Raw genomic sequence first — 18,511 nt, forward strand, 5'->3', positions numbered from 1 at the left:
GACTAAGCCACGATCACCCATACATTGCTTCACAATCTCCAAGAACTCGACTGTGGACAGTCAAGAAAAAGCTGTCTGTTGCGCGAAGAAAGCTTTATTCAGCCTCACAACAGTTAAAAGAAAAAAAGAAGCGAATGATTGACCTCAAAAGCCTTCTAAATGAAATGAAAGAAAAACAACTGATTTCTCCGAATGGACAAGAAACACTGGAGGCATTTGGAGAACTGCCACGAGAGATTGCAAAAAGTTGGCGCTCTAACAAGCCCAAATCACCATCACAAAGACGATACAGTGAGAAGATGAGGAAGTTTGCCACTACACTGTATTATCAGTCTCCAAGGGCATATGAATATGTGGCCAGCATTTTCCCAATGCCCAGCAGGCAGATCATTCGCACCTGGCTCAAAGTGATTGATGCATGGCCAGGGTTTACAAGTGAAGCTCTCGATCACATCAAAACGTCATTTGAAACAAAAAATGAACGAGAGCGGCTTTGCTGCCTGATGCTAGACGGAATGAGTGTTAGGAAAAGGTGCGAGATGGACACTAAGACAGGGAAACTGATTGGCTACGTTGACTTGGGGAACAGTCAGAGTCCACTGGACACAGATGACTCCTCACTAGCTGGAGATGCTCTCGTGCTCATGGCATTTGGCGTGGCAGCTCCATGCAAAATTCCCTTTGGATATTTCCTCAACAATGGACTTAGTGGGGAGCAACTGAGAAATAAAGTTAATGAGGCCATCGAGCAGCTGACACAATGTTCGCTGTACGTCGTTGCTGTTGTATGCGATGCTCTAGCTGCTAATGTATCCATGGGCAAGCTTCTTGGCTGTCGGATCCATGAAGCCACAAGTGAGCAGTTTGTGACGGCCTTCCCCCATCCCTGCAACCAATCAAGGACCGTGTCCCTGGTATTCGATGCTGCCCATGAATTAAAATTGCTCAGAAACCTCCTGGGCGATAAGAAAACACTGCACAGCAATGAATATGGAGTAAGATATTCAACTCTGATAAAGTGTGATTCACCTCTAATATATTTAATGTCTTTTGCAGTCAATCGAATGGGGCTTTATTGAAAGGCTGCAAGACCTACAAGAAGCTGAAGGTCTTCGAGCAGCAAATAAACTCCGGAGGGCACATATTGAGTACTACAGACAAATTATGAAAGCGCGACTGGCTGCACAAATATTCAGTGCATCAGTGAGCAAAAGCCTAAAGTTTGCCAAGGAGCTTGGAATACAAAACTTCAATGGGTCCGGTGGAACCGCAGAATTTATTGCTGATGTTGATCGGTGAGTTCTGAAGTAAAATTCTCGTTTCCATAAGTAATGCAATCATCTTTTGATGTTTCTTTCAGGGCCTTTGATATATTAAATTCGCACAGTCCAACTGCAATGGATTTCAAAGCACCGCTGCAAGCAGCAACATTCAATTTTCAGAAGCAGACGATGCTCCAACTATCTACAAAGCTCATGTCTCTGCGTCTTCCGTCTCTTGAGCTCGTATGCATCTCGGGGCGGAGAATGTCTGTCATAAGTTTGGCATTCTCGTTGAAGAGCATTGCAGAACTCGCCCAGAAGCTCTTCGATTCCACTGTTTGCAGGTAGGACTGCATATTGTGTTTCATACACTATTACTGCATGTCAATACACAAGTGCACAATCCAAATGAATGAAAACTTTCAGTGCTGCTTTATTAATAAAAAGGGTGCAAGATCGTAGGGCATTGTGCATGGTGCTGAGCCATGCAGCTGAAGGCACCTCATGCAGTTTCAAGGCAATGCGTTTTGTCCTAACTATATAGCGTATTGAAAGCACCAACAGTGAAAGCATGACAAGGTGACAATGACGGGAAAGCACCTCTAAAACATGTGCTAAAACCAATTTATAGAAATAATGCTATCCTATTAGACATGCTTACAGCATGCAGTTTTAGTCTATCGCTGAATAATTAAGGCAATAACAGAAAATACCTGCCAGTCCAAACTCTAGCCCAGTGTATTGTTGCTCATAACAAACACAGTCAAAAGTCAAGTACAGAGCCACAGTAGGACAGCACAGAGTTACAGAATAAGCATGCTGCAATTCTTGAAAGGAAATGGAGAAGAAAAGTATTTTTCATGTTGTTGCAGTTACAAATGAGGGCAGTGGAGAGTTGAGAAAGTTAGCAAAAATGCAATAAAAATGCAAAACAATCCAATCATTTTACCACTGTGGTGGAAGCATAAGTAGTAAATACCACTGTAGCAAAATATCTTAGCGTTCAATGAAAATAGAATTCAAAATGACGCTATTAAAGTCAACAACAAAAACTGATTAAAATATAATTATCAGAAATGAAAGCAGGAGGCTCTCCAATTACCATGGCTGCAAGAAACATGATGCAAATAAGCTTAGCTGACTAAGAGTGGAATCTTATTGGCTATCAAACAAACAATTAAGCAATAACTGTGCCGTTTTGAGCACTACTAGAAACTGAACTCACTGGAATATGCTTTTCACTGTTATTTCGCTTCGTTGCATTAACAAGGAACTACGAATGGAGATATGTTTTCTTCATTCTGTTTGCCAAGGCAGGAAAACAATTGCAAATTGTCATGGTGTTTTCATTTTCATTACAGCTACATTTGCACATACCGGTTCAGTCAAGATCACCTTGAAATGTTCTTTAGCTGCATCCGCCAGAGAGGGGGATGGAACAATAACCCCTCGGCTCTGCAGTTCCGGTACGCATACAGAAGCCTACTGGTGCATGCAGATGTGCTGCCTGTGACGACCGGCAATGTTACCCCAGATTTTGAGGGAATTGCAACAGTGGCCCATGGTCGTCTGCACAGAAGCAACGATGATGAAGCTGGCGAGTCACCAGATATGTACATTGCTATTGCCATAACTGACCATGACTACAGCAGTCTTGGCTATGGACTCACCAATTTTAGTCTTGGCTATGGACTCACCAATTTTAGCACTGAGGTTGTGACCTACATAGGTGGTTTTATTGTGAGGGTTGTTTCAAAGAGCGTAAACTGCACCTCGTGTTTAGAGATGCTTGTACAGGATGACATCGCAAGTGTCCTTATTTTCATCAGAAATAATGGAGGCCTAATCATGCCTTCAGCGCTCGTAATTCACACCCTGTGCACTGCGGAGCACATTTTCCGCTGCAGTGATGAGCAAGGGCACAAAAACGTTGACCGCTTGGTTATACAGTCCTTCCAGAAGTTCTGCCAACGACATGAGCAGAGCTTGAAGGAAGTAGAACATTATAAAGAGAACCCAGCACATGTAATTGGAGTGATCAAGTTCGTTTTGAAGAAATATGTCACTCTCAGACTGACAGAGGAGGCTAGAAGGATAATAGAGAGGGCCAGAGGGGCATATGTTAGAGCACTGCTTACAAAGCAAATCTTGTTTCAGCATCAATAACAACCATTTCCAATTGCACTAATCAACGTAACGACACATACATGAAGGGATCCAAAGTTAATGAACAGTCAGTGTATATGTCATAATGAGCCCCTCGATTCTATCCCTTTGTCTGTTCGGCAACTTAATGACAATTATTTAGTGCAAAGCAAGGAATGAAGGAAGCAGGAATAAACTAATATTAATAAACTTTTACAAGCCAAAGTCGCACTTGGGTTATGCAGCACGCTGCAGAAGAGGATTCCTCAATAATTTTGATACCTGGGGGTCTTACACATGCCGAAAATTTATTACAAAATACAGAGTACCAGCTGTTCCAACTAGCCGTATTGCATATTCTCTTAAATACTCCTGATTTTAAATTATTAAAATTTGGCATTCAACAACTGTTGATACAGTGATAGTAGTGGGGTTGCTTCACCAGTGCATTGTAGGAATGAACCTGGCCAACGTGCATGTTTATAAAGCAGTATCGAAGTGTAAAAGTCAGGACTGCGTTCCATTACCGTGCAAAGATCTCGTGTCATGCCTTATGTCAGATAAATGGCAATTATGCATGACACGCAAGGTAAATATGTCTGTCGATTGTAGTAGAAGAAATAAGAATCTCTTTGTTGAAGTTCCTTAAAACACACCTTACATGTGTAATGCAACAACTCTTCACCAGTGCAATGTTCAGTGCAGAAAATGTTTCTGAAGCTAAGGTCACTGAAGTGTTCAGCAAGTACTCCAACATTTATTCGCGTTAAAGAAATGCAAAGCAGGTGCACATTTCAGCTTTTACACAGACGCCCATGTGCATTTCTGAAGGTTCTATTTTTTGGTTTTGTGGGGTTTAACGTGCTATGAGGGATGCTATTTCTGAAGGGATCTGCACCAGATGCACAGTCGTGCTATAGATAACAAGTATGATGAAGAGTGACATCGAACATTTATTCCAACATTGTTCATGCAAAATCACTGTATTGATACTACGTTGAACATGTTTTTTTTTTCAAGTTCCCCCTAGTACTGCATCAAGGCTGCCCTGTTAGGTGTTCAGCAAATAAGAGCAGAGATCTTGGTACTGTTTATTTATTTTTTTTTCTTCTGCATTCTTTGAGTGTGTGAAAAGATGTAAAGGTATTGAATGCTGCATTGTGTATGACTGAGACATTATTTACAAGCTATGATACTTTTATTTGTCTAGTGGGTACAACAGTAACGTCAGTGAATTTATGGCAGAAATAAAAAGCAGGCATTCACAAACATAACTGCTCAAGTTAAATGACTGTCAACTATGAAACCAGCTGTAACTTTGCAGTGGCAGGTTGTATTATAATCGACATGCTTGTGATTGTGCAGATGCACTGGTTGTCACTTTTTTGTTTTACAGAATATGGCCCGAATTTTTGATATTTCCAAAGCTGTACGCGAGCAAACCGCATTCCAACGTTTCTCTTTACCATCATCACCTTGCACAATACTCTGTTTGTGCTCTCCGAGTGCGACTTATCCCACATGTCTCTTGCATAAAATTCTTCCATGTATGTACGCTTTGGTGCTTCGTTGCAAGCATATTAAACCTTTCGGAACGGAGTCTGTTACAGATTTTGCGTTGTATTCAAACAGAATTCCGATCTTAACAGGCAGCGGTACAGAAGGCATGCGCTGCACTCTGTGCGAGTGTCGTCTCCCTTCTGCCTCGTCTCCTGTATGGAACACAAACGAGATCTGACCGCCGGAGAAGACAGGAGGTGACGATGGTGCAAACTTTACTAAAGGGACTCCAGGTAACGCAAAAAGGCATGGGGAATGCATGTTTTATAATACCCTGCACATCAAAACAAACCTTGCTGAACCTCGCCAACAAACCTCGTTGATCTCGGCTCACACAAACACAAATCATACGTAATGAGAGGCACAAGATTCACCACCACCTGGAAGTATCTTCGTGCGCGCACCATCGCGAACATTTTGCGCATGAACTAGAAAGGAATTCAACACAGCACGTAAGCAAGCCGCAGCACCATTCCTCGTACAGCTTTTTGACGCGCACTACGAAGCGCGCGGCCATGCTGGGGGAGTTGCGAGGTTGCCAGGTTAGTACGCTGCAATTGCTGTTAACTCGTTAAACTTGGTCTAGGTCGCCTGAACCATGCAGGGAACCATGAGCGGAGTAACAATATGGCTTCGCCCACGGTTATAAAAAAAGTGGAGAGGGTTTACATGGGAGTGCTGCCGCCGCTTTCCCTCTAGCGTTGGTAGTAGTAGCTCTATGGGCCGTTTCGTCTGCTTCAACTGAAGCGCTTGCAACATTTTCGGCTAATTGAGCGGAAAAAAAATATCAGAAGAACAGATGTAAAGAGGCTTTACCTTTCAAAGAATATTGTTTGCAACGCCACGGCCGGTCTCGAGGAGGGCGCGCGCGCTCTTTCATACGGTCTTCGCATTCGCCGCGGAAGCAATGCGGGATTTTCTCCGAGAGTTACGCCGCCCGCCGCCGCTAGAGGCGCGACGGCCCTACCGCTGGCTCCACTCCCGCATCTGCGGCGGCGAATGGTTTTTGCCTGGTTTCGCGCTGTAGCCCGTTGGTTCATGGTGAGCGCAGCACCGAAATAAAAGAAAGCAAAATGCAAATGCTTAAGCTGCGTATCTTCAACACAGTCCACTTGTGCACAGATTCTTCGTCACAAACTTTGCTCGATGAAAACATTTAAAATGAGGAATCACTCTCACATTTCTCAGAACTATGTCGAGCATTTGTGGTTTTAAATCCAGAAATACTCTGATCACCTCCTCGCGTATGTCTCATGGTCCGTGATTAAATTACAACTTAGTGCTAAGAGGAAAAGAATGAAATATTGGAGAACGAAAGTGTTGCGCTCGTCCCATAAAAACGTACTATATCGAGGAAAATATTCTCTACGACGCGTGAGCCGTAAATCCGAGAGCGCCGTAGTTGGTGGCCTGAGACGATACATGTAAAGTTGAAAGTCAGACTCATGTATACCAACGTTGAACTGTCAAATAAACTGATTGCTGGGAGATCTATATAGTACTTAATTTTGCCGATATCGCTTTTCGCACGTCCTGAATGTACTTATTTTCACCCTCATATACATCACAACTTCCTTGAACGAGAGGCCTGTATCGATAGCTCAAAAGAATGCTAACTACTAATGTGCGAGCAATTAAGTGTCAAGAATAACTGTAATGCATTGTTCCATGCTCGAAGCCAATGGCACGCGGCCTTTCGGCTTTTGTTGTAAAACGAGAAGCCACCAGATTACTCTGGAATGACTGTAGCCGCGCACAAGTCTCTCTTCATGTTCAAAATTGTCGTAAGCGCATTAGGCGTCTAATATTTCAAGTTCCTTGCCACCTTTAAAATTTGTTTTATCACTGCGCCGCCTGTTTGAGGACACGAGTTCACCCAATAAACAATTTTCGACTTGGACGCAAGCTTCCTTGTCGTCATTCTGGTATGACTAACGCTACCAGAACGTAACAGAAGCAGTCAGTACAAGCTGCGTATGCTGCCACAGATATTGACGCGTACAGAGTATTGCAATTTCAGCGAGTATGTATGTCCAGTGATTGACTTCAGCTACCATAAAGAGCGCCATTTTTTGTTGTCCACGTATATTCAACCTGCGGCCTGTCCTGAAGCTGCCTAGAAAAATTTGGTTCAAATATATTTGCGAAAGATATCAGATTATGCAGTTGAATGCCCAGTGCCCTTTATTCTCTTAAATTCGGGGGCATTTATTAAGATGTAAGCATCGCAAATGTTAATTTTTATTCCCTTACATTGTAAGCTAAGCCAGCTGGCGTAACGCGCATTGCTGCGAGTTTTAGTGGAGCTCCGTTAGGTTGCTGAAAACTTCTTTTTGGGGTGCTACTTTGTTTCCTGAATGACGTGAGGAAAGTTCGTGCCCTCGAAAGTTTTATCGAAAGCGATGACGAGGCTACAGAAATGCAAGAGAATATGCAAAGTTTTTATAGTCATCGCCTCTCAGATAAGTCTGTTCGCTCGTAAAGGTCGATTTTATTGACAGAACGCAGTTCCGAAATAATTTTGCATTGCTGGCAGTTAGTTCATGCCTGCAGTTACTGTCAACTACTGACTTCAGAATGCTGTTAATGCTGTTCCAAGAGGAGATCTTGGACGTCGCGTGCGTGCAACGTGCTCTGCTCCTGCGGCCAGGGTTGGGTTCCGTCTATATATACCCGTTCGTTTCGTGAATGACATGATGCGTTTTCCTGGGGAGCACCATGAATTCTTGCTAACGCCGCTGTTGTTCAAAATTAAAGCAGCTGCGCTTGAAATTTCAGGAGCTATATGTACGCTGCAGAATCATTTACTCTTTGAAACTTGCCATCCAAGTATTACATGCCGCATATCATTCTACACACACTCATAAAGAACCTGGCGGAAGACGAACTATGTAAGCTGATAGCCTTGCTTTTTAGCCAAATATAAGGGTAAAACGTGTTGACTTCCGTGCTCGAAGCAATACGTTCGACCACACACAGTCGGGCTAAAAGATAGAGCGCACAATCGTTAACCCGTTGTTTGAAATTTCTCCCATGGCAAAGGGGCTGACTACGCGGCCTTTGTGTAAAGAAGTGAAATATAAAGGCTTGATGGTTACCACTGACGCAAGCCGAACTGGGAACGAGCGCGCGTTATTCTCCTGTCGCGTGAACGGCAGTCGCAGCGGCGGAGCGGTGGGGCAGTGGCGACCCCACTGAGGTGCGGCGGGAGGCGGAAACAGACCCCATTTCGAAGGCCGTAAAGGCCCTGTCACACTATCCCGACACGCCGCCGACGCCGACCCGACAAAGACACCAAAGATTGGCCAACCCGGTCGGCCGACCTTGTCTGTAGCCTTGTTTACATGAGCCCGACAGCGGCGGGTCGAGTAGGGCCGCGCCAGATGTCGGGCTGACCACCCGAAGCGACTGCGTTTATATGAACCCATTTTCTGTCGGGCAGAGGTCGCCGCTACCCCTAGCGTCGAGCAAGCAAACCACGCGCGGATGCTAGAAGAAGAGGAGGAGCGCCCAGGCTTGCGCAGCGCCGCCATACCAGAGAGGAGGCAGGAGAGGAGGCGCTAAGCCGATGCGGCAGCGTATACATGGTCCTTTCAACCGGTTCTGGCCAACGCCGGGACGAGCAACCCACCCCCTGCAGCCGGGCTGGCCCAGTCGACTCGACGACCACTTATCTCGACCCCCTAGCGTATACATGAGCCCGACAACCAGTTTTCTACCCGACAGCCGACTTAACCCGACTTTTGTCGGGCTCATGTAAACCCCCAGTGTGGCAGACCGAGCTGTCACACTAGGCAGACTACGACACCAACGCGGCCGACGACCGGATGTCTTCGTAGTGTGACAAGCTTTGACGACCACGACGCCGACAAAACCAGTCTGCCGACCGTGTCGTCGCGAGATCGGTCGCCGAGCAAAAACATTACCGAAACAAGGCCCTGCTTCCATATCCAGCCTGCGGAGAATAAATTTCGGATACATTTCGGCGCTCACAAAACGTTCAAATTATTATAAAGCCGAATTGACATCGTGTCCACATTGCTTTAACCCTCCTTTGGTCAGGTTTTTAAGCGTGCGCTGGTCGTTTCAATCGCCACCTCGCACGAGAATGACTGCAGCAACATTTTCTTTGGAAGTGGAGACGGAGCTGATCTCCCTAATAGAAGGGCGTCGCCTGATATGGGACGTTAAACATCCCCATTACCACCGCCGCAACTTTAAAGAAGTAGCATACGCGGAGGTATGCGAGGCACTGGGAGGCCAATTCACCGGTACGTACGGAAACATACCACGTTGCGCGGAGTATCGGAGACTATATCTGATGCTGTGGTGTCTGCTGTTTTTAGCACTGCTTATGGTTAGTGTGGCGTCCTGACTTCCCGACCGTCGATTGCATTAACTATGTGGCTTGGCGTCGTCCGCACGAGAAGTCAAACAGCAGCCACCAACTTTATTTGACTGCCACGCTGTACCGATGCTCCCTTTTCTGACGTTACTTTTCAGTTGCCCAAGTGCGCGCGCGGTTCGCTAACTTGCGAACACAATTTATGCGCGAGAGGCGCAAGATCAAGGCCCGCTCCGGCGCAAGCCCGGACGAGATCTACAAGCCAAAGTGGGCTCATTACAAAAGCCTGATGTTCCTGGATAGCTCCTGCTCCTCGCAGCCAAGTTTTTCAACACTCCACACGCAGGAAGAAGAGGAGGTATGTTGTGTTTATTCCTTGATAGCTGGCGAGTATGCAGGGGCATTTCTAAATGTGTTGTATTGAAGCTGCATTTTGAGTACAACATCTGTTTTTTGAGCATCCAGGATAAAATGCTATGTCACCGAATCTTGAAATAATGTTCAAAACTCATTCTGATAAAGCATGTTACAGGATGAAAGCTGGCATGCTTTTTGAAATCAACAGTGCATCACATCTTCAATCAAGCTGGCCTGAAGCAAATCGTTGTGGCCTACACAGACAACAGAAATTTGCTGCAGGCCATATTACATTATGTCTACACTGGTGTACAGTTGTGCCCCATCAATACAATATTCTTTAACATGCGCGGCTCAAGTTATGAGCATTTTCTTAAAAACCCAAATTTTTGCATTCATTTTAACCTTGTTAATGGAAACTCATTGCCCAGACGGTAAACAGGGTGAAAGTGCGCACAGCCTCTTGGAAATCTTGTCACATTAAAATTAATAGCACTGAGAACACAATATCGACTTCCCCTGCCAAGTATTTCCATTCTTGTGTTTTATTAATGAACACCACCGCAAAGGAGTAAAAAAGCTAGCATGATGGCTGTTCTGTGGTTTAGTGCTTTCCAGTGTCATGGTGCCTGGCCGGAAGGCCCCATCATTTGCCATGTTGCATGAGTTACTGTCCGTTCAGATATGCAATCTTGACAAACCAGACCCATGTATGTTGCATAAATAGAAAAAGAAGCTGGGAAAATGTTGCGTGACATCTATTCTAAGTCATAAAATTATTTTAGGCACAGCATTCCTGCTATTTGTCCTGATCACTTGTAAAAGAAGGAGAACACTGTATGCAACCATGATTACAGATATGCACAGGTTTCAACAGAGGTGAACAGGACAGGCTATTGGCCTCCTTGCCTTTTTCACACATGGTCTAAAACTGGCAGGTATCAGATGCATAGCCTGGTAGAGCCTGCTGGTGCTGCTTGAAGAGGCGAGCTACGATCACACTTGCAAAAGGGTACAGTGCTCCATTTACTGATGTCTGCCCCTGTGCATACTCTCATGATCAGTATTCCAAATACTTGGAAGCGCATTAATAAACTGCTGCTTATAAGAATGTGTTCTGTCAAGTCATCAACGGCATACACAGTTATACAGACTAGGCAGGCCTTCTGCGTTCCTAGCAGTGCAACAGCTTCAAGACACAAGCCAAGATTGCCACGAATTTCGTAAAGTAGGAGAAAGTGGTGTCTTGCCTGTTAGCACATCTTCCACATCAAGGCTCTCGGGTGGAGTATACAGTTGTCTTGATGCCCCCCTAGACCGAAGATAATTGTGCAATGCAACTGTGGCAAGCACAAGTTGCACTGCCTTGAGGGGCTTGTGTCGCATCGGCGCCCTATATATCTGCCAGCGGCTGGCTAAAATGCCGAAAGCGTTTTCTGCAGTGCGCCTGGCACGAGAGAGCCTGAAATGAATGGGTTCAAGAATGAGGACAAAAGTACAAAAAAAGAACCCTTTCATAGCTGCTTCATCCGTTCATGACACTGTGACTGGGCAGTAAATGCTCCTATTAAGTACATAATATTCCAAAGGAACAGCGGAAGCATGGCTTACTGCATTACAAGATAGTCTGGATGCAAGAAAGTTGGTTAAAATGCAAATTAAGTAGGTTGTAGGTTGCAAGGCCACCACTCCCGAACTGCACCCGGAAAAATGGAGAATCAGCTGGATGAAAGCAAATTCCGTCATTGTGCAACCCGCACCCTGACCCTCATCATCCTCTGCCCGAGATCCAAACAATTCCCACACCAGGAAGGTACATTTGCCGCGAAACTACTTTTGAAAATAATTGTACGCCTTCAAAAAATAAACTTAAGTGACCAAAACAGATGCAGGAATGGATATTGTGTACGATTTTACGCAGGCCGCACCTGTAGTTAAAAATCCTCTTCCCGTGCTGCAGCTCGGCGACTGGATATGGCCGCATGAGATATGGCTTGAGGCCAAATCCCTCGTCTCTCACAATTGCATAGGGAGCACTGGTACAAGAGTTGCGCAGCTGCTCAGGAGGGGGAAGGCATGTTGGGTCTGACTCGATTCTTAAGCGCAGCTTTGCCTCGGTCCAGACCCCACTGTCATTTAGGCGTCCGTTTTCGCCAACATCAGCAAAGATGAAGTTGAGGTCAGCATCCACAAGTGCCATGAGAACTGTAAGGCCGCCCCTCTTTTCCAGCTGCATACCTTTGCAGAAAGCAGGACGCCGGCACACGCGGAAACCGCTCCCCAGTATAAGCGAGAGCCCCCGAGTACATACCGGGAACGAAAATTGTCGCTTGACGCACGGACCCCCCCACCCCCTTACGACTTGGGCTATCGCCGGGAGGCACCCACAGCTTCCCGCCGTGCCTCGTGAACAAAAGCGCATTCCCAGAAGGGCCGTGACGGACACCTGTCATGGCGGACAGGCAGTACTCGCCAAGAATGTGGAAAGACAGGCGCTAGTGAACAAAAGCGCATTCCCAGGATGGCCGTGACGGACACCTGTCATGGCGGACAGGCAAGACTCGCCAAGAATGTGGGAAGACAGTGGCGACCCTTACCCCCGAATGCAGAAATGTAACTTGGCTCGCGCTTTGACTCAACTTCGGCAAGTCGAGTCGAAGCACCAAGGCGGCTTCAGAACGGCCAAGTTGGGTTTCGTGTTTCATAGATGCTCAACCTGACTTGCTTCGTCAAGTTAAGCGCGTGCTTGAAAGCGAGGGCGCATTGCTCGTCTGGGGATGAGAGTATTGAACAATCTATTATAATAATGCCCATTTTGCTCCTATAAAACAACGCATCTCGTTCAGCAGTCATAAACAGGCACTAGGTTTGAGTGACCTGCATAAAATTGCTAACAATAAAAACTACATTTTAGTGCTACCCGCTGCTTCCACTTGATTGACGTTTTTGGCTGGCAACGTGCCCCACGTTGAGCCAATCCTAGTTGAGCCATAGCCAGTTTTTCCCATGCTTTTCCTGCTCCCAGCGGAGACCAGCGCCTCAGTTCACGTTTGAGGAAAAGGAATTGTTATTGTGTTTTGTTAACGCACGTCGGCATATATTAGAGTGCAAAAAAAAACGATGTGTCGTCGCTGGCAAAAAAAAAACGCCGCTTGGAAGGAAATTGCCGGGCTGTTTAACAGCAATCACGGGTGACCCGACGTGACCCCAATCAGCTCAAGAAATGCTGGGCCAACCTAAACAAAAGTCGAAGGAAGAGGACGCGAGGAAAAAGAGAGATCGCCACAAGACAGGTGAGCGCGGCTTGCAGGCCGTTTACAAATGTTTGTTCCTGCATGCTTTGTATGCCATGGATAAGGGCATGATTATTCTACTTCGGTCGGCGTAAGCCACGTGTACTGGAATGCATAGTTTTTTAGGAACAGTGTGATAACACGTAAATGGGCATGTAATAACGTTTTGGTGCAGTGTACTCTGCTTTATTTACAAACGCAGATGAATGCAGCCTGCGTTAATCGTGTAAATAATGCCCAAGCAGTATCCTGTACAGCCTCCGTAATTTTTAAAAACTACAGAGAATGTTTGCTACATTCAAGTCAGTACGAAGGCATGCGATTTCTGCTGCATAGAAGACTATGATGAGCGGGCAGTGCAGTGGGACGGAGGGCTCGCGCCTGGCCAGCAGCGAACTGACAACGGACGATTTTGCTCGGAGTTGGTACCATTCGCATACTATCGCGCCGCGAAGCCAAATTGGGTGCACCGTAGACCAGACGGTGTCTACACTGGCGACCTTTATGTTCATGAGGAAACTTGCCGCGCTATTGACAGTTGCTTGGTACTATTGAAAATCCGGAAGGCTGTACATACAGCTACCTACCTTTACTCATTCCTGGCACTGCTGGGACGGGTGGCACAAAAACGTAGCGAAAACAACACACAGTTGCATGCATTGGTGTGCCTTTGGTTGCTTTTGCGTGGCACTTCATGAACAAAATATTTTAATGGCTCATTGTCTATAAATTAAGAGTAGCTTCACTGTGTGCGGTGTCTTTTTTCTTTTCAGGAGGAGGGTCAGCTCAATGCACTGTGAGCGCTCAAAGTGAGCAAGTCATTGCTGTTGCCAGCCACATAATGACCAGGGTAGGCAACCAGACTGACTCTGATGGAGGCTTCGACCTGCCACCAGTGGCAAGTTTGCCTGTTATAAGATTGTTGCAGCCAATGGTGGATGGAGCAGGCAATGAAGAATTCCATTATGCAGGTAAAGAAAGCACTTTGCATGTTGTAGAAAAACAGCACTCCCTCTCTTTATATTCCTTTGATGAAAACGGCAGCGTGTACTGTCAATTGACGCTGTTTCAATGTTTTTTATTGCCTTGAACCTGCTATGAGGACTGTGCAGTTCATCTACAACAAATTATAAAAATCTCATTTAATACAACACTGTGGAAAGCTGCTCTACATGTGGTTGGCTGAATGTTTGTGCAGATAAAGGCTGCATTGGTTGACAGTGCGAAAGGATGACCTGCTCCAAGCTGCATGTTGTTGGACAGCACTCTGAAGGCATTTTGACTTGACGGCTTATATTCATGTGAGTGGTATGCTGTGTTCCTGTAGCGGAAGGCGAGGAGTTGGTTAACCGTCGGACACCGAGGGAGCAAGCATTCAGTATGACATTCTCTCCTGATGATGTTTTTGAGTCTTGTTTGCCATTCCTGCCTCACTTCAAACGAATGCCAACTTTAATGCAGTTTCATTATGCATGCACTCCTTCACATAAATTTTCATATTTCTGTGTACTTGTACATGATGGTGCTCCAGGGATAAGGTAACAACATTCTTGTTGTGAATAATGGTGCAGCTTGCCTATGTGTAATGCTCAAAGCCTTTTAGAATTTGGCTGCTAGTTTCAAGGAAATTGTTAGTTTTGCAATGCAGAGGTTTCACTCGAAGCGCATGTTTTCTGTAGCCCTCAGGCTCAGGCTGCAGTATTTGTCACCTTTCTTGTATGCCTCACCTTGGCATTTGTGTCGCATATATGCGGCGAAGCAAGCAGGCAGGCATTACAAGGAAACCTTTGCAAAAAAATGAAAGTGGATTAGCTCAGCTACTCCAGGATAAACAAAGTGAAAGCTGTCGGCGTTCATTGGCATTGACAAAGTTCTAGACGCTGATGATTTTGAAGAAAGGAAGGGCGTATAACTGGCTCCCTGGGCCAGAGGACACGCATGAGTACAAACTAGCAAATATACTAAAATTGAAAAGAAACCCATTGAATGAGCAAAAAAGCTGCAGGTGCAGAGTTAGAGGATAACCACATGTGTAAAACTCGGGGCCTGCGTGACTATCACTACTGTATCAGCAGAAAAAAATAAAGTGAGGTCATCAGGCATAATTCAGAGTGAAAGGTGAGGAATATGGCAGAACAAAACAGAATGACTAAACTGGGGCCCCCAGAAACAACGGCAGCTATTTGGGGCCGAGAAGGGCAAGTGGTGCCTTATATAAGAACATTATAAAGCTTTCGTTATAATGTCTCTTCACCAATTGACCCAACAATCTGTGCTGTTGAGGCAGACAGCTAATGTGTTGTAAGCTTAGATTTGTCCAACTAATTTTTACCTTTTCTTTATTACAGAAGACGACTGGGAACCTCCGCTCGTGGATGAGCCGCAGTCACCAGCGGCTGCTGTTGGTAAGAGTGGGGCAACTCCAGAAGCAATTGAGCAGGAGAGCAATCTCTTTTTTCCTGCTGTGCAACCTGCTGATGCTTCCAGCACAGCTGCAGCAGGCTGCACCAGTGCTACAGTTGCTTCTGGAGCTGCCGCTAGTCCCACTACTGCTGAAGCAGTGGCCACCGGTGACGCTGGCAGGGCTCCAAGAGGGCGGATGGCCCTTTTAGAAAGGTCTCTGGCAGATGAGAACGACTATAGAGCGGCCTTACTGCGCGAAGAGCATGGACTGCGTCTGCAGCTGATGCGAGAGGACCACGACAGTATTCTGCAAGAGCGGCAGGAGAAAAAACTCCTTGATATCCAGAAAAAAAAATTGGAATTGGAAATCTTAGAAATTGAAAAACAAATCAAACTTGAACAGCTTTGTAGGCTGCGAGAGGCACCAGAATAAACGGTGCCTATGACTGAATGAAACTGAAATGCTGTGTGAATGCTTGCACAAATATTATGTGGCAAATCCACATAACTACACTTCATTTGCACATGTACCGTTTTAAGCACATGACTCGGTGGGAACAGACATACAGCCCCGTCACCACCTTGCATGCAAGTCTGACAAGCTATCGCATAGCAGGAGGCAGGTAGGATGGTTGCGTGGTACTTAAGCTGCTATGGCTATATGGATCTTTGGATGCAAACAGCAATTTATTCATAGAAATACGCATTGCTGTATGCTACAAATATGGCTGCTCTAGGAAGGAAAAACCTCCCCTGGCATTGCTTGCAAAACCAACCAGTAGAGAAAATTGCAGGCCACATTGTTAAAGTTTCCATGTATAAAAAGTCAACAATATTGGCTCACGCAAGTCAACACCACATAAATGCTCAAAGGCCAACACCGCTCTCTACTCCTTCCATTATCTTTGCTGTCTCATCTAACCTAAACCCTCGCAGCTAGTGCCTCCTACTCAAGAACCGAAACCCTTAAAGAATGCGATTCCTCCTATGCTGTCTACAAGGTGGGCCCATAGCTTGAGTCAATACAATGCCACAGCCTCCCGCTTTGCTGAAATAATCTATTGCTTCAAAAATATGCCCACCACATTCCTGTGACAAGCCGCACTAGGCATGACAAAAAAAGACTATAAAGAAGCATGCATCAAAAAAACACTTGCTGATGGCACCCACGTTCTGCTATTTCGAACCCCGCCGAACCATGTAACAATTTCAAAACATGCCAGTTCTCGATGAGTGGAATCAGCACAGTTCCAAGAAGGCCGGCTCAAATGCAAAGCCAGATTTAAGCTGTGACAGCCAACCAGTAACTGCATGTACAAATCAAAAGAACCGCTAGTCCAAGTGTTTGCATGTAAAAGATTTCACTACAACACTTGCGAGCTAGAAGTAGCTACCTAGTCATATCACAAACCATTCATTGAACCCACAAAACAAAAAGTTGCAACACTACTGCGGTCATGAATTATCTTTCAGTGGTCCACCATGACTGCGGCAGCAAGGCGTTCCCAAACATCAGTAGTGCCCGCACACAATGATCTCGACTAACTGTTGGTGTTGGCTCATGACGACTCACTTTATGATCTCGGGTTTGTATTCAGCCATGCAAAGCAAGGCACCTAACAAACACCAGGTGCATTTGGCTCGAGGACAATGAATATTGAGTGCAACTGCTCGCAGACAGATTGTGTAGCCTTAGCAACAGTTACAGGAGTTCTATGTACGACCATGACCTTTACACTTGGAAATTAAAAATGCTCACAGGTCACACACTGTAGGTTGGTATGTTTCACCATGACACAACAATGCCTGGAATCCTCTCCGCACATATGCTGCTTCTTTCGCTTCTTTCTCTGTGCCAGTTACTGCCCGTTATGCAACTTTGTTGTAAGAGATTGAGCTGGACGAGGCATGTGGATCATGTCAGGAAGCCCATTTCAGACCTAAAGAATCGACCTTTTGCACGATACTATGACAACAACCAACTCCCACTTTGAACAGAGACGAGAGAGAGCGACAATGCACAACAAACCACTCGAGCATCGTTCCTTGAAAAGAAGGCTCCAGTGTGACAGCTGAAGGTTCGACCGTTGTACACCATCTTTAAAGCAAACCAAATGAAAAGAATACACTCATGTTTTTTTTTACCTCAATACAGCCAAAAAAAAGTGAGAAATTTAATAACTGATTCATAACACACCTCTGTTGGCAAGCCAGAAAACAAAACTTCGCAGTGATCTGGAATTTCATCATTGTAGGCAATTGGGAACGTCTCGTTTTGTTGTAAAAGGGATATTTGAAATTAATGATTGTGCAATGGGTTTTCCGGGCAGAAAGTACAAAGCGCAGAACAGCGTTCACAGACAGTCAACGGTTCCAGCAGCACCAACCCGAAGCACGCGCTTGCCGAGAGCAGTCCCGCTGCCACATGGGCACTTCTTTGTCATTACAATTGTGACATAAAAACAAATTTATACTCAACACATGGAAGACATGCAAGAGCCCAAGCTTGAAGTGCAAGCCAGGTGAAAGTAGGAAAGACGAAGTAGCAGAACTACTTGCTGTGAGGAACCTGAATTCCATGCCGCTACCAAAGCAGCCACACAAATGTTTGCTCTGTGGAAAGGTGCACAAGCCCTGCGACTGCTCCACCTAAGGCCTAACTGTTGTACTTTACCAAATCTGGTAATTTTTCACATGCGTGTAAGCAAAGCCGCCAAGGCAGCAGCTCTTAAACAAATGAACTGAGCGCCATTAAGACCCTCAGCAGCAGGGTCAACAAGAGCTTTTCTGGTATTCGCCTCCTGCAAGATCAATACAGCGTTCTTGAAAAATAGTATTTGAAATAGAACACTATAGCAAGAAATGCAGAACCTAGAAGTGGAAGAGTAGCAGTTTGTTAATGCAACAAGCTCGCAACTTAAAAGCTTCCGAAGCTGAGAAAAAATTCTAGTGTAAAGGGGTGTATTAGCAGTGAAGGTCTGCGGTCGTAGATCAGAGAGCGTCATGATGAGCACACTCTCAGGAGTCACTCAGGATCCCCAGCTGCACTTCGTCGACCTCTTCGTCCCGCCGCTTGAACTGCTGCTAGTCGTTCCCATTGCTCTAACATTTCTTTAGTTCCTGCACAAAAGTTGGGATACGGGTAG

General features: G+C 45.6%; 3 protein-coding genes across 10 annotated transcripts in view; 2 read left to right on the top strand and 1 right to left on the bottom strand.

Moving 5' to 3' along the window:
- LOC144124442 (glycoprotein-N-acetylgalactosamine 3-beta-galactosyltransferase 1-like) overlaps nt 1-18,511 on the bottom strand; it is a 611,040-nt gene that overhangs the window by 512,111 nt on the left and 80,418 nt on the right. The window lies entirely within an intron of this gene.
- Nucleotides 1,197-9,680, top strand: LOC144124441 (uncharacterized). The gene is made up of 3 exons (XM_077657088.1): nt 1,197-1,295; nt 1,361-1,606; nt 2,624-9,680. The coding sequence occupies exons 2-3, from the start codon at nt 1,398-1,400 to the stop codon at nt 3,426-3,428; spliced, it is 1,014 nt and encodes a 337-aa protein (XP_077513214.1). The 5' UTR covers nt 1,197-1,295; nt 1,361-1,397; the 3' UTR covers nt 3,429-9,680.
- On the top strand, nt 12,865-16,851 carry LOC144123253 (uncharacterized). Its single transcript, XM_077656114.1, has 4 exons — nt 12,865-12,962; nt 13,736-13,933; nt 15,311-15,683; nt 16,839-16,851. Exons 1-4 carry the CDS (start codon nt 12,893-12,895, stop codon nt 16,849-16,851), a joined length of 654 nt encoding a protein of 217 aa, XP_077512240.1. The 5' UTR covers nt 12,865-12,892.

Source organism: Amblyomma americanum, chromosome 3 (assembly GCF_052857255.1).
Source record: "Amblyomma americanum isolate KBUSLIRL-KWMA chromosome 3, ASM5285725v1, whole genome shotgun sequence".
Taxonomy (NCBI): domain Eukaryota; kingdom Metazoa; phylum Arthropoda; class Arachnida; order Ixodida; family Ixodidae; genus Amblyomma; species Amblyomma americanum.

Excerpts from the sequence above, each read along its gene's own strand:
- LOC144123253 (XM_077656114.1), top strand. The coding sequence starts at position 12,893 with ATGCTGGGCCAACCTAAACAAAAGTCGAAGGAAGAGGACGCGAGGAAA. Across the intron at positions 12,963-13,735 it reads GAGAGATCGCCACAAGACAG|GAGGAGGGTCAGCTCAATGC; the intron begins GTGAGCGCGGCT and ends TTTTCTTTTCAG. Across the intron at positions 13,934-15,310 it reads TGAAGAATTCCATTATGCAG|AAGACGACTGGGAACCTCCG; the intron begins GTAAAGAAAGCA and ends TCTTTATTACAG.
- LOC144124441 (XM_077657088.1), top strand. The coding sequence starts at position 1,398 with ATGGATTTCAAAGCACCGCTGCAAGCAGCAACATTCAATTTTCAGAAG. Across the intron at positions 1,607-2,623 it reads TTCGATTCCACTGTTTGCAG|CTACATTTGCACATACCGGT; the intron begins GTAGGACTGCAT and ends TTTTCATTACAG.